The following is a 21,933-nucleotide window of genomic DNA, read 5'->3' as shown; positions in this document are numbered from 1 at the left end:
CCAACTATCGATGGGTTCACCACAAATACAACTTTGACAACCTTGGACAGGTACGAGATAGAATACAGTGCATGCTTGGCATCCTGGCAGGGCTGTTTTCCACATATTACCCTACAAGTACACACAAACAAAACCGCACACGGAGACACTGTACTACGCTGTCGATCCTTTAAATCATCTTAAAGCTGGAGAAAAAGAGACAGTTTGATTCATGAATGCGAAAAAAGAAATGTAAAGTGCCTTTTTCCCACAATAGAAGAGATGGTTTCAGTTAGCTACAACATCCCATCATACAACAAAAAGAGGTGGAGAATAACAGAGGAAGGACTCACACGGCTGACAATGCTAATTAATGTTTTTAATATTGTACCACTGATGTCTATTACATAATAGCAGTTCATGTTTGTTGCTCTGAGCACTAGGCGATTAAAGTACTTTGCTTCATGTCTGTGGTTTGATCCACTAACATCTTTTCTTTGTCCTTTAAAAAAAAAAATGCCAGCTGTTAGATTTAGCCCATTATACACTATTAGTGTTGTTTGTTTGGATGGGTCTAAATCAGGGGTCTCCAACTCCAGTCCTTGAGAGCTACTGTCCTGCAGCTTTTAGATGCATCCCTAGTCCAATGCAGTGAACTAAATGATTGAATCATGAATGCAATCAAGTTTGGCAAAGGCCTGGCAACAAGCCATTCATTTTGTTCAGGTGCATTGGAACAAGGATACATCTAAAAGCTGCAGGACAGCATGTTCATTCATGCTGTTGCATGTATCTCTTTCAGGCTCTTATGTCCCTGTTTGTGCTGGCGTCAAAAGATGGCTGGGTCAACATCATGTACCATGGACTAGATGCGGTGGGAATTGACCAGCAGGTAAAAAATAACATTACCGTAAATACCTATGCTCATGCTTGTGGTTATAGTAAAAGGAAAGTCTACACTCTTCTCACACCTAATGATGATCAGTTAGATGTGTTTGATTTGCAGCGCCTTGCTGCTACTTAACGTCTTAATTCCTGTGGAAGCAGAAAGGCTGTGCTCGTTTCAGCATTTTGAAATGCTTTTATTTCACTTGTACTGACATGGTGTTATGCGTCAGGTTTTGCAGTTCACCTGACATTGTACTTACCTAATGTTAATGATCACATTCATTTTATTATATCCAGATACTTAAAACCTTTTTCTGTCTGTCAGTCAGTCAGGTCCACTGTTCAGTGGTAGTAAACTTAGCAGAGTGGCCCGCATGCCTGCCTAAATCTCCATCTACATAGTCAAACCTCTTTGAGGGAATCCCACATTTCTTTAACAGATGGGATATAAAATCCCTCATTCTGGTCTTCTGAATATTCAACCCAGTTGGATGTTCCCAGATCTCCTCCACAGGGAGGTGTCTTAGTGGCGTCTGTTCATATCATTACAATACTACAAAGGTTTCCTGTAGGAGCAGCACCTTCTACATCGCCTTCTTCCAAATAGCTGTTCTGGATTTTATCATTGAAATCACATTTAACCCTTTCACACAAAGTGGTCACTACAGTGCACAGCTATTCAAAGGCTGTTTTCTTGTATTTGTGTCAGTGTAGATGGTATACTTGCACATAAACCACTACATTGGACACTGATGTGTCGCTCCATACCAAATTCATAAGTCAAAACGTATGATGTCCACCTAAGTGGACATGTAACAAACTCTTTGAAAAGTACCTGTTTAAAAAAGTTCAAAAATCTTTTTTTCATGCCTAAAGATGAACAAAAATACTTAAGAAGAAAAACCCACTTTGCTCCACTGTCCCTATTATGCTATTTTTAAGTGCACTGCCTATGTCTTTGGCTATAATGCAAATAGCCTTTTTTAATTTAATTAACCCACGCTTCCTCCAATGAATGTTATGTGAGCTGAATGTAGTTCATGAGTACTTTCACTTTAAAGTTTAAAATTATGATTGAAGGTGAGGGTTGAGTTATAATTGGAATGTGAAATTAGGAGCTTTGCTTTAATGCTCTATCAGAGATACTGTAGTTATCTAAGGGAAGCTAAAACGTTCTAATAACGTTCTAATGTGATACCTGAGGCCAGTCACGATCTTAAAAATGTATCTTTGCTTCCTAAAGTGGAGAACATGCTGCTTACTGTCCCTTTAACCCCACAAATAATATACACAGATGACATCAGCATCCAATAACGTGATGCAAATTAGTCTTCTATAGTGGCTACAAAGTGAACACGTTCCTTGTAGAATTGGTTTATTTGAAAATCTATTAGAGAATCTATTAAAAAGAGTGGGCATTATTCTGGATGATTCAGTTTCCTCGCCTCAGGGAGAAACCTCACTGCAGTCCAACATGGCTCTGAATGACTAATCCCATTTACACTCCACCCAGTGTTTTCAGCACTCAGCGCTCCCCCAAATTGAAAATCTGACTCTCATCTCCGGCTTTATTGTCACTGAACTTCAGGGTTTTTTTTCTTTATTTTTTGTTTTGTTTTCTAATGACTCTCTCCCAAAAACTACCTCCACATCCAATCAACCCACGTTGTCTCCATTCTCTGCCTATTCTCTGTTTACTGTCATCTTTTGAGATTGCTGACAGTCCCCAGATTTTCAAACTGTACTGAATATGGAGTATCCACAGTGAGAGTGTCAGATGTATTCTTTTCTCTCAAAACGAGTTGAATAGATGTGTAACCCTAAACATTTAGAACAGTGACAAACTTATCCTGGAAGTGATTCTCAGCTATCAACATATTTCATGTACATACCAGCTAAAACAACCGGGCCGCTGGACATCAACAACAACCTTTCCATTTTCAGATGTCAACAATTTCAGGAGAATCAGGTCACATATAGCACATAGCAGGAAATAGTCTGTTTTGAGTACTGCTGTAAGGTTTATGTAGTGATTTAAGAAATTGTCTGATGACACACAAGACCCATACTTGATAAAGATGAATGCACCAGATTATTAGCAGATTATTAGCTATCAATACATCACACAAACTCAAAAGGAAAGAAAAAAGTTAGAAAAGTTCAGGGTTTGAGTGCATCTGTGAAAAGGGCTTCCAACTTTCCATTCATAGTATTTTTTTTAATTGAGATTAAAATGAGGCTGCTCAGAGGTGGCTGGAAGTAGGTACTTTGAGCTCACCCTTGGATTATTTAGATTTTGTCTACCTTCATTCTTTCCATTGTCCTTTTCCTTTTTTAATGTTATATTTCCCTGTCTCCTCTAGCCGGTGACCAACAACAACCCGTGGATGCTGCTCTACTTCATCTCCTTTTTGCTGATTGTCAGCTTCTTCGTCCTTAACATGTTTGTGGGCGTGGTGGTGGAGAACTTCCACAAATGTCGGCAGCACCAGGAGGTGGAGGAGGCCAGAAGACGCGAGGAGAAACGCCAGCGTCGCATGGAGAAGAAGAGGAGAAGTAAGATCCAGAGAACAGGAAGAAGCTGAAGGGTGAACGTGGGATACGCTGAGGGAGCTGAGTGCCTGAAGCGCTGTAAAGGATGAGGGGAAAATAATTAATAAAGAAAAGCAGAGAGATGAGACGGAAAATTTAATGAAATTAAAAAGAAAGTAAAAAAGGACGGTTTAAAAAAATCAAGTCATGATGAAAAAAACATAGATGGAAGGAGGAGGACTGACGAGATCCAAAAATCTATTGGGAAAGGAACAAAGACTGAGTGTACAGAAGAATAAAGAGAAAATCTAGCAAAGAGATACAAACGGTATACAGTCTATTATATAAAAAATACTCATCTCTTCTCTCATACTTCCAATTTCAGAAATCTTATATACAGTATATGTATAACTTAATAGATGCAATCTTTTAAAGTCTTCACTCCTTGGGTAAAATCCAAATGGCATATGCCCAAGACTTCTAATTTGATCTTTTATATTACACATGATAATATGACGTTGAATGAGTCATTTTTTCAACTCATTTAAAGCTACTTAACCTCTCTCACACATTTATCAAATTCTCTCTTCATATAAGCACAGAGTTTATCTCAGTGTCTGACTTTTCTTCAGCTGCTCTGAGCGTCATTATTCTTTCCCTCTTTTGGAATAAATTCACTACTGTGTAAAAGTCTTGAGTCAACTTTATTTCTCTATATTTTGTTAGGAAACTGGGAAATAGGCACAGTGATTTATCAAAATCATCTGCAAAAATAGATGGAAATACATTATATGAGGCAAAAAAAAGAGTTTGTGCAATTCTAACCAGCTTGAAAGTCAATATTTGGTATGACCGTCTTTATTCGTCCACAACGCCTAAACTTTCTTATGCAAGTCTTCTTGTACTTTCTTTTAGTAGACTTTAAAAACTTTTTAAAGGGGCTCAGAACTCAAACCTGGGCTGTTGCCCCCTGACCATGCACACCCACTGAGCAAAACCAGTACACCTTAAATGCACTTAAGGAAAGGTTTGTCGAAGGACATTCAAAAGTTGGTTGTTAGCTGCCTTTTGTTCCATCCTCTGTTGAGATGGTCCCACACTGCTTCAATAATGTTGGGCTCCGGGCTCTGGGGAGGCCAATCCATGACTGATAGTGTTCCATTATTTTTCTTTCTATCCAGGTATGCTTTTACTGCACTAGAGCAGTATGTTTGGCATCACTTCCTGAAAAATTAAACCATTGTTAAACAGGAACCTTCCAAATAGGATTGCATGGTGGAACAACGTATATACTGACAACAACAATTTGAACCAAAGGTTTCAAATGTGGATTCTTCACTCCAGAAGAGCTGTTGCCACTTATTTGCAGTCCAGTTCTTGTGTAATTTAAAAATTTAAAAACCGTTGTTTTCTCCCCGTTTCCTGTCCTTAAGAGTAACTTCTTGACAGCCAGTCCACCACTGAGACCATTTCTGATGGGACTTTGGCAACTTTGGCAAGTAGATATTATGTCTTGTGTCAGGTCTTGGCTGGATTTTTTGTCTTCGTAAAGGACATGACTTTCAGATGCGGGTCAACTGCTACAGCATGCCATTTCTTCCTCTGTCCCTTTTCTAAGGACACACTTCGCACCATGGCGAGATATGCCAAGTTTTCAGCTAATAGCTCATTGATTTTCATTGAAAATCACCTTTTTGGTTCAAAATTACCCTGTCAAACTGTATAATTTGTTGTCATTTCAAAAGAAATTTGAACAAATTAATGTTTTCCTGACAGGCTGCTAGTAGCAAAGTGTCTAAAGGTACTTTTTAAAATAGGTTCTCAGTTTAATGTTATGTGTAGATGCAATACTCCACATTCCTTGGGGTAGGTGCCCGTTTTACGCTTGAATCATTTATAGGTCAGCGTTAAGCAGCTCGACAAAAAAGAAAAAAAAACTGGTACTGTACTGTAAATGAGTGAAAAAGCAGCCAATGTCCAAATAAAATAAAAGATCCTCAGGCTGAAGAAAGCCTCATAACCACTTAAAAATATAGTCTAGATCCTTGGAAGCAAAGTATTAAGAAGTAAGGAGTAAGTAACTCAAGACTTTGTGCACAGTACTGTAACCAATGAAATGAATCCTAATCTCTTTGAATTCTTCATGCTTTTATTCACTGTTTGTTTAATGAAACATGTTTGTCTGCATATTTTCTCTTTTGGTTTTTTGCCATTTTTTTGTCATTCACTTTATTCTACAATTTGTCTTCCACTCCCATTTTGTTTTCCTTCTGTCATTTTTCCTTCTCTTTCATTGACCCTAAACCCCAATTGTCTTATTGTTTTTCTTCCTCTATCTAATGTTTCTTTACTTTTAATCTATCCAGAGGCACAGAAGCTGCCCTACTATGCATCCTATGGTCGTACACGCCTGGCTATCCATGCTCTGTGTACCAGCCACTACCTGGACCTGGTCATCACCTTCATTATCTGCATTAATGTCATCACCATGTCTCTGGAGCACTACGACCAACCACAGGTGACAGCCTTGCTTGAGGAGGATAGAGCGATGCTCGGGTTTGGGACTTTGAACAAATCTGCTGTTTCTTTCTCAGTCTCATCAAAGGCTTCTGAGTAGGTGTTGATGGTTAAAAGTTGCCATTTCCTGAGGCAAGTGGCCAGCCCGCTGCTCTGAATCAGCAATAAATACTGCCAAAAACTAAAACATGTCTCCAAGTGCTGGAATATAAACAATCGGCAGATTGGAGTATCAGCTATGTAAATGATTTTCAGAGGGAAAAAAAGCCTTTTTAGCAGGAAAGTTTTCGAGTACGGCGTTCAATAAAGTGGCTTAAAAGTAAGACAAAAGCTCTTCACATGTTAAATGGATGGTATCAGTTGACTTTTTTATGCCATCCTGTTACGATGTTCTTGCTACCCTCATGAAATAGCATAATCTATTGGCTTAACATATGATCACTAAGGAGGAAATGAAACTACCAGAGCAACCCACTCAAATCAGTCAGGATCTTTCCCTGTGGTGTTGCTCCCACTGTTTCCTCTCACATTTCTGACCTGTGGCATGTAGGCTGTATACGACTTGTCGTGGTGTTCGGTCTCAGTGTTCAGCTGAAAATGTTCTTATCTTGAGAGACAATTGTGGCAAACATATAAGGTATTAGCCACTTACATGGCTGTACACAGACAGCCCACGGAGCTCATTATTTTCAGTTGACTATGTGAACTGCCATTGACATCCAAAGGCTATCGCCCACACATGCGAGGCTATCGTCAAAGACCTGCAGGTTTTATGGCTACATAACACTTGACTGAAGCCCTTTGGAAATAAAGGAAAGAAATGTAGCTGAAATGGTATTATAAAGGCTGCTGAAAGTGGAAAAGTTAAAAACACTGGCCTTTGACTTAACTCGTTTAACAATGAAAATAATTACATTTTTGTCTTCAGAGTAGAACTGCTGTGAAAATGAATGGTTTTGTAAGAGCTTTAACAGTAAAGTAACCTGACAAAAATGCAGATTTTGAAAAAGATCTATATTATAAAATGAGTTATAACAGTTACATGTTTTTCCTTTATCTGAACCTGAACAAACAAAATTGTTCCTAGTCCTATAAAGCTATGGACAGTTAGTTTTGCCTGGTATAAAAACACAAAACAGGGAAAAAAAACTCTCCCCAGCCACTTTTCCGTCATCCAGTTCATCGTAGTCTAAGGAGCTTGGAAGGAAAGGGTCTCGACTTCTTTAAGTTTCTTGAAGACATTTCACCTCTCATCCAAGAAGCTGTACAGTGTAGCGAGGAACACTCAGACCTCTACATCGGAGAGACCAAACAGTCACTTCATAAATGCATGGCACAGCATAGAAGAGCCACCTCCACGGGACAAGACTCAGCTGTCCATCTGCATCTAAAGGACAAAGGTCACTCTTTCGAGGACACCACTGTGTAGACGCCTTAACGCCCGCTCACATCCTGGGCCATTTGACCTCAGGAAATCGCAGGTTTCGCAGTGGGTTCACCCGAAACATTGGCTGATTGTGACCCACACCTTGGCTCGTGTGATTAGAGAGGATCAATAGGGGGTCCATGACTCTCTTTGGGGACACTCCCATAGGGCTTAAAATCTGGGAATCTCCACCAGTTTCTCTTAGAACTGAAGAAGCTTCTCAGATGACAAGAAATTTAAAGAAATCCAGACGCTTTTCTTTCCATGCTCCTTAGACATCCTGAAACGCTTAACCTCATAGATTAACACGAGTAATTCTGGAAATTCTTCAGGTATTTTCTGGTCTTGATTGTCTGTGTGTTTTAAGCTGTGATTTTGCAGCACTGTGGCAAAAAGAGATGGTAGATAGCCAATAACATTCAGTGATTTCAAATAACTTATGGGTAAAAAAATAAATAAATAAATAATGGAGGTGCAAAGTGGGCGGGACCTCAGTTAAACTTCTGTCAACTTCAATGCAATTGAGTGAAGCTACCACCAATAAGAGGACAGGAAGTCGTCAGGCCTGAAAATACGTTACCTAGACAACCAGAGCCTGAAACATCCTCTAGCAACCAACTGTCAGGATGAAGGGATGCACAATGACCAAATCACTCTCTGTTTGGTCTCAGCTTTAAAACTGAAGTATTTTACCATAAGTCAAAAATCTACAAAGATCATTTACAATACCATCATTATGCAGTTAAAGTCCAAACATCTGTTTGAAAATGGCAAATTTCTACTACCACTCAACACACGCTTTGTTAATATGTAATTAGACTTGTTGTGGATAATCTGGTTTAATTATGTGCACTGAACATTACAAATGTTTGACTTGTGTATCTGACTCATTAATACCAGCGTAGTAGAAAAAATGCTCTCTGTTTCTCCCTAGAGTGTGACATAATTTAGCTGTCTGTCTCAATTAAACTCTCCTCTATTAAAAGAAATTTGTTGGCAAGTGCAAATGTTGCTGACTCTGGCAAAACGGATTCACTGAACAACAGTTCTCATAACTTGCTGTGTTATTTGCTTCATTCTTCAGTGAACTGATAAAAAGATCATTTTACTGGCGTGAAAAAAGATAACAAATGTGCTTGTAATAGGTCACAGGAGAGGTGATATTAACTGTCTGCTGTTGTTGTCTCAGTTCTAACCTCTCTGTCCATGTTTCACCTCTCTTACTCTCCCAGTCTCTGGAGACTGCATTAAAGTACTGCAACTACTTCTTCACGTCCACGTTCGTGATCGAGGCCTCTCTCAAACTGGTAGCTTTTGGCTTTCGACGCTTCTTCAAGGACAGGTACAGTCCCGGCTGCACTAAATCTTTGAAGCATGCAAAACTGATAAAATCTGTTATAGTATTGACCCACAGCACCAGCAGCAAGTTAATCCTTGTATATTCCGCATTCTGGTATTATATACCACGGCCTTATCGCTTATATTTCTTCCTAATAGAGAAACAGCTGCTTCCTGTGGCCAGCTAAGCTCCGAGAGACGACAGGAAAAAAATACAAGATCACAGATTCAAGGCAAAAACTTACATACACAGGTTACTTTGTAATTATGTCTTCCAGCACTCTTATGCCTTCTCATAAATTGAATCATCTATTAAATGTACATAGGACCAGATTTGTCGTTAGTGAAAGCCGCCATGCTCCCCCACGATGTTTGACTACAGTGGTCATGTTGGACATCTCCCTTTCGACTAATCGTGTTTTATGTATTTGCCTAGAGACCGACTATATATGTAAAACACCAAAGGGAAAGGAGAAGTTATTGGTGTTTGCATATGATGGAGCAACATTTTAATTTGTGTCTGCAACTTCAGACTCAAGTTATGAAGCATCATACCTATGTTTTATCTGCAGAGGAGTCCCCTTCACCAAAGAAACTAAAACAAGAAGGAAAGAGACAACGTTACCAGCAACTTAATGAAATATCATTCTCTTTCTTTTCTCAAGTCAGACAAACATGCTTATTTATTCCCAATATTGTTGCAGTCAGTTATTGTCTGCAAATTAGATATGCAACACTCTCATCTCCGTACAGCCTCCAGCTATTGTTAGGCTCAAGTGTCCTAAAAATTAGGCTTTCTCTCTGATAAACATTTTCATTACGTTCTCACATCATATGAGAGTTTATTCACGTAAGTGTCTCAAGAGTTCAACAAGTCAGACAGTTTCACCGACACCTGCTAATAGCAGCTAACCCCAGCTAACAGTGGCTAACAGAAGCAGAAACAGAGGCCTTAATGACAGAAACGTTCTGCATATCCTCAGAAACTCACCTCAGTATGTCAGTCATCGGCCACAAGTGAGCTTCTTTGACTTTTTGAACCAGATCAGACTCCTTTCACAAAGTCTTACAGCCTCTTCCAGAGTAAATAGACGTGGACGTTTCTCACCCTGCATTGACAGCTGAGGTAAACAGTGGACTCACAGCACTCTACTCCAGTCCAAACAGTCGCAGAAACATGCTAACCAGCTGTGGTCATTATGAGTACAGTCTAAATTTAATGTGTTTGCTCTCTCTTGGCTGAAACATGACAAAAACATGTTTTTCTTGCAGGAATATACACTTGAATTTGGCGGGGTAAGAACACAGAACTCAGTTTACTGTAATCTACTGACATCTAGTGGTGGAAATTTTATACACTGTACCTTTAAGAAAGATTCGTTATGTTTGGCCCTAACTTTTGCCAGAAATTGTCAGTCCACAAAAAAACCCCTGCCTACAGTGAATGAAAATAGGGACTGTAACATATGTCATACAAAGAGCGTAATATGCAATCTCAAGAAAGGGGAAGAAGACCATTTTTAGAGAATGCTTGCTTTCTTATTCCACATGTTTCAAGTTCTGCACCTCATTTATTTATTTTCTCTTAAGCTTTTGTGCCTAATTAGAACCACAAAGAGCTAAATCCTGCTTTAGATATCATTGGCAGGTATTTCCTGTGTGAGAATGCAGTGTCAGTGAGCCTGCTAGTATTAACAGCATACACTATGAAGTTGCTAAGAGACATGGTTAGATCTATGGACAGATGGATGGTGACAAAAATGTGTATGTTTAAATATAACCAACTGACTATGCCAGCACTGTATAAAGAAAATAAGATCCAAGCCCCTTTTACACAAGTTTTTGATGATGTCATCGGTCAATTATATGATGAATGTTTAATTTAAAAACACTCGTCCACGATCCAACTGTGCAGGTGCAGAAAGTCTTGAATTTTACCTAATTTCCATATCTTCACCCAGCATCATAGCAATCCTGCAGGGGCTCTTCTCTCAGTTACATATACAAGACTGTGGAGCAGCTGTGAGAGTGTTGGCGAATATTATTCGACCCTACTATGTAGAATTATTATTGCTGCTTCCGATCCATTTCAAGAACTGTGCTGGGGAAAATTGCTAGTGGTTATTTCTGCCCCTCTTGCTTTCAAAATTACTTCTTCCGACCTATTTTAATGTCCATCTTTCTATGTGTCTCAGTTTTCGTTAGTCACGGTATTTCTTCTAGTGTCCATTACATTTCATGGCTCTCTTTCTCTATGTCCTTCCTCTCTCTTTTTTTGCAGCCCCTTTGTCTTTTTCTGTCTTCACCCTTGTGTGTCTTTTTGGAAACCCCTGGGTTTATTAGGCAACCCTGTTTTGAGTGTGTTTACACTGTGTGAGTCTGTCTGTGTGCCGCTTCTTGTTGTTCTGGGACTGGGATATTGTCTAGTGTGAAACGCAGTGGGGAAACATTCCCCCGGGCAATAATTTTGCTGTAACCTGAGTGAAAAGTGAAGGAAACGTTACTACATTTAAAAAAAGAAGGGGGGGAATGTATATTTAAGGAAGTGCACATATCTTTTAAAGTAAGGAAGGTCAGGTCTCTTTCTTATATATTGGTTTTAAAGGTTCTTTCATAATATAGCTACTCAACAACAATATAACTGAAGAATATCCTCTTTATATTTGTTGTCTGATGAGATTATGCGATGCTTGTTTCAGAATTAGCATTACAATATTAAGTTTGCATCAAAACTTTGACAAAAATGTAAAATTCCACATTATTTATTCAACTTTACATTTATGAATTCTCCCACATGAGCCGTTTAGTAACATACAGCTCTTTTTTGACCAATAAAATGACAACAGGCTACATAAATCACTCAGGAGGTATTGTTTCTTAGTCCAAGTTTGCGTTGTATTCAAACTCTTATTTTACTATTATGATAAATATTCATAGCTGGAGCAGGCCTTAGGGTAATGGTGAGCTGTTACCAATTCTTCTGCCAAGTCAGTTGTGCGAGAGTCAGGCCAATTATGCACAAATGTGATGTTGAACATTAATATTCATTGGGAAATTAACATGACACAGACCGTGATGTGTGTAGTCATGAAATCCTGAGCCGCACATTGAGTCATGACTCCAAATTCATCCTCGTTCTCCTTTTTTTAAGACTCACATTTTATTCGGTCTTTTTCCGGTATGTTGAAAAGTCGTTGTGTGTATCTGTGTGTGTAGGTGGAACCAGTTGGATTTGGCCATTGTGCTGTTGTCAGTGATGGGCATCACCCTGGAAGAGATTGAGATCAATGCCTCGCTCCCCATCAACCCCACCATCATCAGGATCATGAGGGTGCTCAGGATAGCGCGAGGTATACCACAACCCAGACGTCTTTAACCCTGCGTCCTGCCCACGGTGTTTTCTTATGTCTGAAACTTCATCTTACTTTACTTCTTTCATTATTTTATATTTTTAAACATGTGCTTGTCCCTTACCCGTTTCCTAATTTACCAGTTTTCCGGAGAAAATTAGTCAGAGGTTTTGTGTGTGTGTGTTTTGCTTCTGTTTCAATTTTCTGTAGATGTTGTTTGCTGCTATAGTACGCCCAGCTGTTCTTTAATATCACCCAGCAGTCGAGATAAATTAAAAGTCATGTATATTTCCACATCACTAATTTCAATTTAGTTCTCACAAAATGATTCATTATTTTTGGAAATGAAGCTTTTGAAAATGAAATCAGAGGAGCCTAACAGAAGCTTAGCAGGTGTAATCTCTCATGTCCTGTAAGCTTTTTATGTGAAATATTACAGACATGTTGGGTTTTAGTTAGATTTAACTTGTGGAAGTGATAAATGTTTCTTTATGTGTTTAATTCAATCTATGAAACAGCATTTAGTGAAGCAAATTTACCACTGAACAAAGACACATGGATAACGATGACTAGTTGTGTTGACTGCTTGAAGAGTTTTAGACTGGCCTACTGACTGACTGACTGAGTAACTTGAAAAAGAGGCTCACTGAGGTTGGTATCAGTATCCATATAGCACAGAGATTTGTTCTCGTTTTTACCTTCACTCTCATTTTGCACCTGTGCTCTAATAAATCTGTGGAAATTTAAGGACTAGTTCTTTGGACTGTCCTCTTAACTTCACACTGAGGGGGATAAAGGCTAATTACATCAATCTCACTTAATCCTCGCCCTCTCTTACCGTCACCCTCTGCCCTCCATAATTCTGTTCAGGGACCACTGAGTGGACCCATGGGTAATATGCTAATTAAACAGCAGCCAGTGGTAATTAAGAAGCAAGTGGGGTATTTGATGATGAGTGTGAGGGCTACTGGTGACTTTTAGTCTTTCTTCTCTTAACATCTTTGCCACTGTGTATGAATGTTAACTAATTTGTGACTGTGGGAGAGAATATTAAAATGTTCCACAGTCGTTCATATTTCATGCAAGTGGATTAATTCCAACTCGCTGGTGGGATAATACAATAGAATATTCATCCGACTGTGTTGTTGTATGTTGGCAGTTAATGTTAGTTTTTCTCTAAAACTGTCCAGTACAATGAAATGTTACAGCGACATTAAAAGAAAAGTATTATTGTTCATTTTGAGATTAAACATTGAGAATAAATTCAAAATGTGGAGATGAAATTTGTCGTTTCAAGTCAAATAACTGCCACAGCGTTTATGCCGTCTGCTAAATGCCTGTGTAGAAACAGCATGATCAGCTATCTTATTGTGTCTTGTTGTAAATCATAGTGTGACCATTAGTAATCTGCCCATTGCTGTTTCATTTCATTGTTTCATTTTGAGCAAATCTGGCCAAATTTGTCTGGTCTTCCCTACTGACTAGATGCATTTTTCTGTCCTTATATTTGTCACCAGACAGTGTTTATGTGCTAAAAAAGAAAGAATTTATTTGTACTAAAACCATTTCTAAAGTACGATTTAACTAACCCAATAAAACATCATAATTGTTTTCAAATTGTTACTTTGACTTTATTCTCAAAATGAATAATAACATGTTTTTTCTTAATGTGGCCCTAATACTCAACAAAGTCCAAGGACTGTATTTGAACAAATAAAATCTCATTTAATGTTTTTAGCATAACACAGTATAATAATAATCTACCACACAATGTAATGCTTGTGAATTATCAGCAGGGATGCTAGCTTTTCCCTTCAACTAATGGCGTAAGCCTTAGTTTTTCAGTGTTACAAACTCTTTTTAGGCTTGCCACTTTTAATGAACCAGATGGACACAAAACTGTTCAAAACGGTCAGTGAACAAACAGCTCTACCAGCTAGACTTTGAGTGTAAGTATTGCCAGCTAGCTCGCTGCTACTGCAAAATAGTCAACAGGTATATAGAAACGAGAAGGCTATTATTTTTGTTCATTTGATATTTTGTTTACAATTAAAACCCAGAGAAGTGAAAAAAGAATAGAAAAAGGATAACAAATGCAACTATTAATTTGGAAGTTTAGCACATTTAGACTCAGAAGCAGCTGTCTCCCAGAGAAACTTTTTCCTGTAACTTGGAAAACAAACAAAAACAAATACTGGAAATAAAATACTGTAACTATGCAAATACAGGGAGTGCAGAATTATTAGGCAAATGAGTATTTTGTCCACATCATCCTCTTCATGCATGTTGTCTTACTCCAAGCTGTATAGGCTCGAAAGCCTACTACCAATTAAGCATATTAGGTGATGTGCATCTCTGTAATGAGAAGGGGTGTGGTCTAATGACATCAACACCCTATATCAGGTGTGCATAATTATTAGGCAACTTCCTTTCCTTTGGCAAAATGGGTCAAAAGAACGACTTGACAGGCTCAGAAAAGTCAAAAATAGTGAGATATCTTGCAGAGGGATGCAGCAGTCTTAAAATTGCAAAGCTTCTGAAGCGTGATCATCGAACAATCAAGCGTTTCATTCAAAATAGTCAACAGGGTCGCAAGAAGCGTGTGGAAAAACCAAGGCGCAAAATAACTGCCCATGAACTGAGAAAAGTCAAGCGTGCAGCTGCCAAGATGCCACTTGCCACCAGTTTGGCCATATTTCAGAGCTGCAACATCACTGGAGTGCCCAAAAGCACAAGGTGTGCAATACTCAGAGACATGGCCAAGGTAAGAAAGGCTGAAAGACGACCACCACTGAACAAGACACACAAGCTGAAACGTCAAGACTGGGCCAGGAAATATCTCAAGACTGATTTTTCTAAGGTTTTATGGACTGATGAAATGAGAGTGAGTCTTGATGGGCCAGATGGATGGGCCCGTGGCTGGATTGGTAAAGGGCAGAGAGCTCCAGTCCGACTCGGACGCCAGCAAGGTGGAGGTGGAGTACTGGTTTGGGCTGGTATCATCAAAGATGAGCTTGTGGGGCCTTTTCGGGTTGAGGATGGAGTCAAGCTCAACTCCCAGTCCTACTGCCAGTTTCTGGAAGACACCTTCTTCAAGCAGTGGTACAGGAAGAAGTCTGCATCCTTCAAGAAAAACATGATTTTCATGCAGGACAATGCTCCATCACACGCGTCCAAGTACTCCACAGCGTGGCTGGCAAGAAAGGGTATAAAAGAAGAAAAACTAATGACATGGCCTCCTTGTTCACCTGATCTGAACCCCATTGAGAACCTGTGGTCCATCATCAAATGTGAGATTTACAAGGAGGGAAAACAGTACACCTCTCTGAACAGTGTCTGGGAGGCTGTGGTTGCTGCTGCACGCAATGTTGATGGTGAACAGATCAAACACTGACAGAATCCATGGATGGCAGGCTTTTGAGTGTCCTTGCAAAGAAAGGTGGCTATATTGGTCGCTGATTTGTTTTTGTTTTGTTTTTGAATGTCAGAAATGTATATTTGTGAATGTGGAGATGTTATATTGGTTTCACTGGTAAAAATAAATAATTGAAATGGGTATATATTTGTTTTTTGTGAAGTTGCCTAATAATTATGCACAGTAATAGTCACCTGCACACACAGATATCCCCCTAAAATAGCTAAAACTAAAAACAAACTAAAAACTACTTCCAAAAACATTCAGCTTTGATATTAATGAGTTTTTTGGGTTCATTGAGAACATGGTTGTTGTTCAATAATAAAATTATTCCTCAAAAATACAACTTGCCTAATAATTCTGCACTCCCTGTATGCTCAAATTTATATTAATTTAAAAAATATATAAGTTACTTGTTTTTTACACAGAACCTTAACCCTTATAGCAAGTACTCAGTTTTTAGCTAAGTATTTACTGTTGTCTGGCTCTTAGCTAACTCTGGACTAGCTGCAGCGAAGACAGGGGAAAGCAGTCTGTCTGATCCACGTTCAGACTCATTTAAATTACCTTTCTGCCTTACTTTGATGCTGGATTTGAAGTTCAGCAGGTTGTTTCAACCACGCCTATCAGCCAACATGTGGTTGGTTGATTAGATATTTATGCTAGCAAGCAGTTGAACAGTTGTCCCTAACAAAGTGGCCAATGAGGATATATAGTGTTACTGAGCAGTCATAATATCAACCACAGAGCTATAATTTATATCCTACAGATACCAAATTAGATGTAATATGAAACCTGACATTGAAATAATGTACAGCCATGCTTTTTACTAACTGTAGCATTGCTGAGGCTAATTTCCAACCAGTCAGAGACATTCGGTACCAAAATCTCACTGTCATAGTTCATTAGACAGAAGTCCTCCTTCAGAACTGTAGATATTTAATTGCAGTACCACATCTTACAGAACAAAGTCCCACTGGTCAAAATACAGTGGCTTGCAAAAGTATTCGGCCCCCTTGAACTTTTCCACATTTTGTCACATTACAGCCACAAACTTGAATCAATTTTATTGGAATTCCAGGTGAAAGACCAATACAAAGTGGTGTACACGTGAGAAGTGGAACGAAAATCATACATGATTCCAAACATTTTTTACAAATAAATAACTGAAGAGTGGTGCGTGCGTAATTATTCAGCCCCCTGAGTCAATACTTTGTAGAACCACCTTTTGCTGCAATTACAGCTGCCAGTCTTTTAGGGTATGTCTCTACCAGCTTTGCACATCTAGAGACTGAAATCTTTGCCCATTCTTCTTTGCAAAACAGCTCCAGCTCAGTGAGATTAGATGGACAGCGTTTGTGAACAGCAGTTTTCAGATCTTGCCACAGATTCTCGATTGGATTTAGACACCAGACAGGTCAGGGATAAAGTTATTGAGAAATTTAAAGCAGGCTTAGGCTACAAAAAGATTTCCCAAGCCTTGAACATCCCACGGAGCACTGTTCAAGCGATCATTCAGAAATGGAAGGAGTATGGCACAACTGTAAACCTACCAAGACAAGGCCGTCCACCTAAACTCACAGGCCGAACAAGGAGAGCGCTGATCAGAAATGCAGCCAAGAGGCCCATGGTGACTCTGGACGAGCTGCAGAGATCTACAGCTCAGGTGGGGGAATCTGTCCATAGGACAACTATTAGTCGTGCACTGCACAAAGTTGGCCTTTATGGAAGAGTGGCAAGAAGAAAGCCATTGTTAACAGAAAACCATAAGAAGTCCCGTTTGCAGTTTGCCACAAGCCATGTGGGGGACACAGCAAACATGTGGAAGAAGGTGCTCTGCTCAGATGAGACCAAAATGGAACTTTTTGGCCAAAATGCAAAACGCTATGTGTGGCGGAAAACTAACACTGCAAATCACTCTGAACACACCATCCCCACTGTCAAATATGGTGGTGGCAGCATCATGCTCTGGGGGTGCTTCTCTTCAGCAGGGACAGGGAAGCTGGTCAGAGTTGATGGGAAGATGGATGGAGCCAAATACAGGGCAATCTTGGAAGAAAACCTCTTGGAGTCTGCAAAAGACTTGAGACTGGGGCGGAGGTTCACCTTCCAGCAGGACAACGACCCTAAACATAAAGCCAGGGCAACAATGGAATGGTTTAAAACAAAACATATCCATGTGTTAGAATGGCCCAGTAAAAGTCCAGATCTAAATCCAATCGAGAATCTGTGGCAAGATCTGAAAACTGCTGTTCACAAACGCTGTCCATCTAATCTCACTGAGCTGGAGCTGTTTTGCAAAGAAGAATGGGCAAGGATTTCAGTCTCTAGATGTGCAAAGCTGGTAGAGACATACCCTAAAAGACTGGCAGCTGTAATTGCAGCAAAAGGTGGTTCTACAAAGTATTGACTCAGGGGGCTGAATAATTACGCACGCACCACTCTTCAGTTATTTATTTGTAAAAAATGTTTGGAATCATGTATGATTTTCGTTCCACTTCTCACATGTACACCACTTTGTATTGGTCTTTCACGTGGAGTTCCAATAAAATTGATTCATGTTTGTGGCTGTAATGTGACAAAATGTGGAAAAGTTCAAGGGGCCGAATACTTTTGCAAGCCACTGTATAGTCAAAGTTATTAAAATCATTGACAAGCAGCCATTTCTTTTAAAAGTCGCCGTGATCGAGCATTAAAGACTCCAAAATGTTTTCAGCAAATAAAGGCAGCAACTGCTTGTAAGTAAAGCTGTTGGCTGTATGTTTTGGTGAAAAGGTTATTAAGAGTTGTTCTCTTCATGGACTGTAAGCACCGCTTTCACCCTCTCTTTCTCACGCACTGTGTATCTTCACTAAGAACTGTGAAGAGCAGCCCATCTCCCAGGAGGTTTTATTGTTCCCTGCTGTTCTCTGTGAGAATATGCTCATGTTTTCCTCTCACTACTGGCTCCAGTAATATCCAAGCTCCTCCAGAAATTGGACCTCTGGGAATCGTTGAGGGTCGCTTATGATGAGCTAGGAAACCTGTTCCATGTATTGATCGTTTACTGTCTGTCTCTTTCTCTCTGCCCACATCTTATGTATCTGTCTTGACTTTTCCCCTCCATCCCTCTGGTGTCTTTAGTCTTTCTGTCTTTGGTATTACTTCCCTTCAGTCTGTAGGTGTTGTTGGTTGTTTATCACCGCAACACGTAGGTCAAGTATCACGTACAGACACAGACTTATGCAGTTTTGCCCATGGCTATAGTTTTCTCTGACCCTGTGTGATCTCTCTTCAGTGTTGAAGTTGCTGAAAATGGCAACGGGGATGAGAGCTCTTCTTGACACAGTGGTCCAAGCTCTGCCTCAGGTATGTGTCATCCCCCACACACACACACAGACACCCCAGAGCTTATCACAAGGGCACCCAGGAGTTAATTAACATTTGTGAAATGATAAATGACCAGAGTCGATAAACGCTCTCTGAGAATTAGAACTTTTTAAAAGTCAGGTTATTAGAAAAATTTTTGCCCTTAATCTTGTGGCACACTTGGTAAATTTCCATAGCTGCTCTAATTTATTCAGGAATTTAAAAAAAAGGCAGACACACACTCACAGCAATAAGTTAAGATTTCTTTTTTTTCCATTCTTACCACTGTTAATGAGAGCAGAGCAGCACATGTGCTCTGCTCCCCTGTTGCACTGAAAGACTCTTGGTCTCAAGCCTTTGCTGATATTAATGGATGGTTTTGTGGAATCTGAGGGGACATAGTGAAACTGTAGATCTACTATTCTAGCTGGGGATGTTTAATAACTTATCAGGAGTTCAGTAATGTTGAGATATTTTACCAGCACTGTACTCCAGTCACACTCTGCTCTTCTGGGACTCGACCACTATATTGTGGAACTCATTTCAATCATTGTGTTATTTTTTTGAGGTCAGATCCATAAGTAAGTGGACAGCAGCACAGTTTTTGTAATTTTGCTTCTGTACACCACCACAGTTAGTTCAAACTCAAATGATCTACATTTGCTTGAAATGCAGACTTTAAGCTTTAATTCATGGCGTTTAACAAAACTACTTAACCCTGCAGGAATTACAGCAAGTTTTATACCCACACTCCCCCATCATTAGAGGCTCAAAAGTAAATGGACAAACTAAAGTCACTTTAGATTTATGGATTATTATTATTTTTTCATCCTTTTCCTGTAGTTGCTTTCAGTCTCTCTGCATAAAGTTTTGTCTTCATTAAGAAAAAAACATGCTCTGCTCGGTCTTGGCTTTAATATCCCATTTTTCCATCATGACAACTCTTGGGTTGCTTTTGCTTTCACCTCTTACCCATGTGCACTGCAAAGAGCCATAAAGTCAGCTTTGCTGAATCTGAGGGTGTAGCCCATCAGCTATCACTTCTATCATCAGCTGTTTTGCTCCTTCCACATAATTTCCTTTTCCAGTCATTTTGATACAAATTAGTCTTCATCAAAGATTTTCTAGACCTGGGCCGTCTCCTTTAGATGTTTTTTAATCAAGTCTAATCTGACCTAATCTCACCTTGTTGTAAATCCTCTCGATTTCATCTGTATTTCTATGTATTTCATCTCTTGCTTGTAGACTTGATAGACTTGATGACAATGATAATGACAAAGGGTTTTTTCTTAACCATGGCTATAATTTACAGTTATCAATTTTATCTTTTTTTCAATAGTCTTTTGGTGTTGCCACATTTTTTTCCTTTTTAAGAACCATTTTGGTTTTTTATCCAAATGATGGCCTCGTTTCTGGCATCATGGTGTTTTGGAACCTCAGATTGAGACTTCCAGTTAGCAGCTACCTTTTATCTAATAAATTTGTCATAGAATATCAAGTGAACAGGATTTCTTTGGCCATTACACTGCTTGTCAGTCAATTGTGCAGTTCATTTTGAGCCTCTGAAAATGAGCGACTAATGGATAAAATTGCTGCAATTTTGAAACTGTTAGTATATGAATTACCTTTTTAAAACCCCTTGAATTAAAAATGAAAGTTTGCACTTCAGCCACATCTCAGATCCACTGTGGTGGAGTACAGAGGCAAGATTACAAAAAAATGCTTATGGATCTAAGCATGGGTCATATTTAACGAGATATACAGAAAATTCTAAAATTTGTGTCAAGGTTTTTTTTAATTTGGTCAAACCAGAGGGGACAGCAAGCTGTGATGTATTGGGACTGTCTAACTCTTGGATTATTAGAGGCATTTCTAATGGAGTGAGTCAGCAGCAAGATGTTGGTTTTGCTGTCGGTCTGATTCTTTCTCCTGGGTGTCTGAGAGGATTTTTGTCTCCCTGATGTTTGCAAAATTTGTGCACATATATAAATTATAGTCACAGAAAATGTCTCTGCTTCAGTAAGCCTCACATTTATAAATGCAAGCTCTTTCATTTTCAGTTTCACCTCGCAAACACAAAATTGACATGAACACACACAAACATTGGTAAATAGTAAACGAAAATTGTTACATTCCAAACGCTGGCAGATATTAATTTAATGCCATTGTTATTTTGTCCAAAAAAAAAAGGCCTAAAAAAGCCAAATTATCAGCTGTTCTCTGAAAAAAACAATAACAATTGAGCCTTCACTGTGTTGCATTATAAATAGCATACTACTGTGTATTTATATATTAGTAAGAATGGGATGAAAGCATTAGTCACACAGATCTTGGAAGTGTTCCAGTATCATTTCATCTATATTTTTTCTTTTTCACAGGTAGTTTCATGATAGATTTATTGCCACGGTGCTATGACACAAAACCCATTAGTCGATCGTTTGTAATGTTAGCGCAACTCTGTGTAGAGCAAATGAAGCAGGTAATTGGCATTGTGTATACGATATAGCAGTAAGCTCTATTATATAAGGTGATTTTGCAGCATCCGCACATTTTTCATGAGGTCAGTTTTACCTTTGTAAACTGGGCACGTAACAAGCCAGAACATCAACGTTTTCTTCAGTAGAGCACGTCTTCACTGAAGCCAGAAGAAAGATAAATCTAGCTTAATAGCAAGTATGCACAGTTATGCTTGTACAGTAGAAAAATCAAATACATGAGTGTGCTGTGAACTTGTTTTTTTTCTGGTCCACCGAGAAATCGTCTCAGAATTTCTCTCAATTACACCAATTGGTATCCCTCTGCTAGGCACCAAAAAAAATATACAGTGGTTTTAAAAATGCCTATATAAGAAGAACCAGTGTCTTGTGACCTTTTCTGTTTGTGTTTTAAATGCATCTCAAATACACGTTCCTTGCTTAAGCACATAGAGAACAGTAGGAGGGTTGTGCTCCATGGTTTAGCGATGTCTTTGTCCTTAATGGTCTGTGTCTGTAAAAGAAACAAAAAAACAAATCATCCTGCTTGTTTTCAGTTGGGATTTGAAGTGGGTGGCCTTGACCATATCCCAGTGTTTCTCATATCACATTATGTAGAAAGAATTTACCTAGAAGAAAAAAATGTTCCTCCCAATTCCACCAACA

General features: G+C 39.1%; 1 protein-coding gene across 1 annotated transcript in view; it reads left to right on the top strand.

The window, feature by feature from the left end:
* LOC106096648 (voltage-dependent T-type calcium channel subunit alpha-1I) overlaps positions 1-21,933 on the top strand; it is a 252,424-nt gene that overhangs the window by 206,092 nt on the left and 24,399 nt on the right. Inside the window, 7 exon segments of the mRNA XM_025908200.1 lie at positions 1-50; positions 782-871; positions 3,231-3,423; positions 5,766-5,917; positions 8,575-8,684; positions 11,897-12,030; positions 18,723-18,793. The exon segment at positions 1-50 is cut by the window's left edge and continues 76 nt beyond it. Of these exon segments, the coding sequence (XP_025763985.1) occupies positions 1-50; positions 782-871; positions 3,231-3,423; positions 5,766-5,917; positions 8,575-8,684; positions 11,897-12,030; positions 18,723-18,793 (800 nt within the window).

The sequence above is a fragment of the Oreochromis niloticus genome, linkage group LG6 (genome assembly GCF_001858045.2).
Source record: "Oreochromis niloticus isolate F11D_XX linkage group LG6, O_niloticus_UMD_NMBU, whole genome shotgun sequence".
Lineage (NCBI taxonomy): Eukaryota > Metazoa > Chordata > Actinopteri > Cichliformes > Cichlidae > Oreochromis > Oreochromis niloticus.
Note: the sequence above shows the minus strand (reverse complement) of the source record. Positions and strands in the feature narration are given on the sequence as shown.